Here is a 1,859-nt window from a genome sequence, read left to right on the forward strand (position 1 = left end):
AGCCAATTGTACTTGAAGAGCAGCTATGCAAGATGAAATCAAGTCTATAGAGAAGAACAACACCTAGGAACTGGTGGACTTGCCATCACACAAGAAACTAATTAATGTCAAGTGGATCTTCAAGGTAAAACTAAAACCTGATGGCATTATAGCTAAACATAAATCAATGCAAGTTGCTAAAGGGTTTATGCAGAAAGAAGGGTTGGATTACTCAGAGGTTTTTGCACCAGTAGCCATGTTGGAAACAATAAGACTCATTGTAGCTCTTGCTAGCTGGAAGAACTGGAGCCTATGTAAAGTTTGCCTTCTTAAATGGCCCTTTAAAAAACTGGTCTCTGTCTCCCAACCACCTGGTTTTTTCAATAAAGGGAATGAAATGAAAGTACTTAGATTGAAGAAGGCACTCTATGGACTAAAGCAGGCCTCTAGAGCATGGAACAAAAGGATAGACAAGTTCATATTTGAGTTTGGTTTCTAGAAATGCACAATGGAATATGGTGTGTACATCAAGCTAATTAACCAGAACAAGGATGGCTACTTCATCTATCTATATGTAGATGATCTACTTGTGACATGGAACAACCTCAAAGGAGTTGAAGAACTGAAAGGGAGCCTAAAGGAAGAGTTTGAAATGACAGATCTGGGAAGATTGTCTTACTTCCTTGGTCTGGAATTTCAATACACTAAAGGAGGTTTGTTCATGCACTAAAGGAAGTACTTGTTAGAAGTCTTGAGCAAGTTCAAGATGACATGTTGCAAGATGACAGACTGCAATCCCACTGAAACAGCAGCTGAGATGAACCTAAAGCTGGGAAATTGTGATGAAGAAGCTGCTACTGATGGAACTATATTCAGACTTATTGTAGGAAGCCTAAGGCATTTATGTCACTCAAGACCTGAGATTTGCTATAGTGTAAGGGTGATTAGCATATTCATGAACAACCCAAAACACTCACATATGCTTGCAGCCAAGAGAATCTTGAGATACTTGAAAGACACTCTAAACTTTGGTATTGTCTTTCCTCATCATGATGAGAAAATCAAGCCACAACTCATGGCCTATTCTAGACATGAAAATGACTATGAGATATGTGTTCTTAGTTGGAGGTGCCCCAATCTCTTGGTGCTCTCAGAAATAAAAGGTGGTGGTCTTGTCAACCTGTGATGCCGAATATATAGTTGCATGTGCAACTGCTTGCCAAGCCTCATGATTGTCCTCACTTCTGTTAGAGCTTGACATTAAGAATGAAAATGGCGTTCAACTATTAATATATAGCAAGTCAGTAATAGGCTTAGCTAAGAATCATGTCTCACATGGCAGAAGCAAACATATCGAGATAAGGTATCACTACCGAAGGCAACAAGTGGTAGAAGAAAAGATAAGACTAACTTACTGCAAAACTAAGTTGTAGATAGCAGACATTATGACTAAAGCCTTGAGAGCATAGAGATATAAATAATTGAGGATGATGATATGCATTCACAATCTAAAAGGATAAACCATGAAGATTAGAAGTTGTCAACAACTTGTAGTTAAACTTGTACAATGTAATTGAGAACTGATTTTAAATCATTTGGGGTGCTGTTTTGTAATTCAAAAATTAGTTTTGTTAGTTTTGTAAGGCTTATTATTAAGAGGATTAAATCTATGTCCTAACAGTTTAAAGATGTATACACAATCAGTGCATCATTTACCGTTCATTTGGATTACTTTTTCTAAAAAATCAATGATGATTGAAAATGAATATTGGATGATGCAGTGACAGTATAAAGAACTCTTACACTGTTAGTATATACATCATTTTCTCTATTATTAATAGCCCATTGTATACATACTTTTACTAGTGGAATAAAAACTC

General features: G+C 36.6%; 1 protein-coding gene across 1 annotated transcript; it reads left to right on the forward strand.

Annotated features, from left to right (window-relative positions):
* On the forward strand, nucleotides 488-1,165 carry LOC109356293 (uncharacterized mitochondrial protein AtMg00810-like). Its single transcript, XM_019599618.1, has 2 exons — nucleotides 488-692; nucleotides 768-1,165. The coding sequence occupies exons 1-2, from the start codon at nucleotides 488-490 to the stop codon at nucleotides 1,163-1,165; spliced, it is 603 nt and encodes a 200-aa protein (XP_019455163.1).

The sequence above is a fragment of the Lupinus angustifolius genome, chromosome LG09, assembly GCF_001865875.1.
Source record: "Lupinus angustifolius cultivar Tanjil chromosome LG09, LupAngTanjil_v1.0, whole genome shotgun sequence".
NCBI lineage: Eukaryota > Viridiplantae > Streptophyta > Magnoliopsida > Fabales > Fabaceae > Lupinus > Lupinus angustifolius.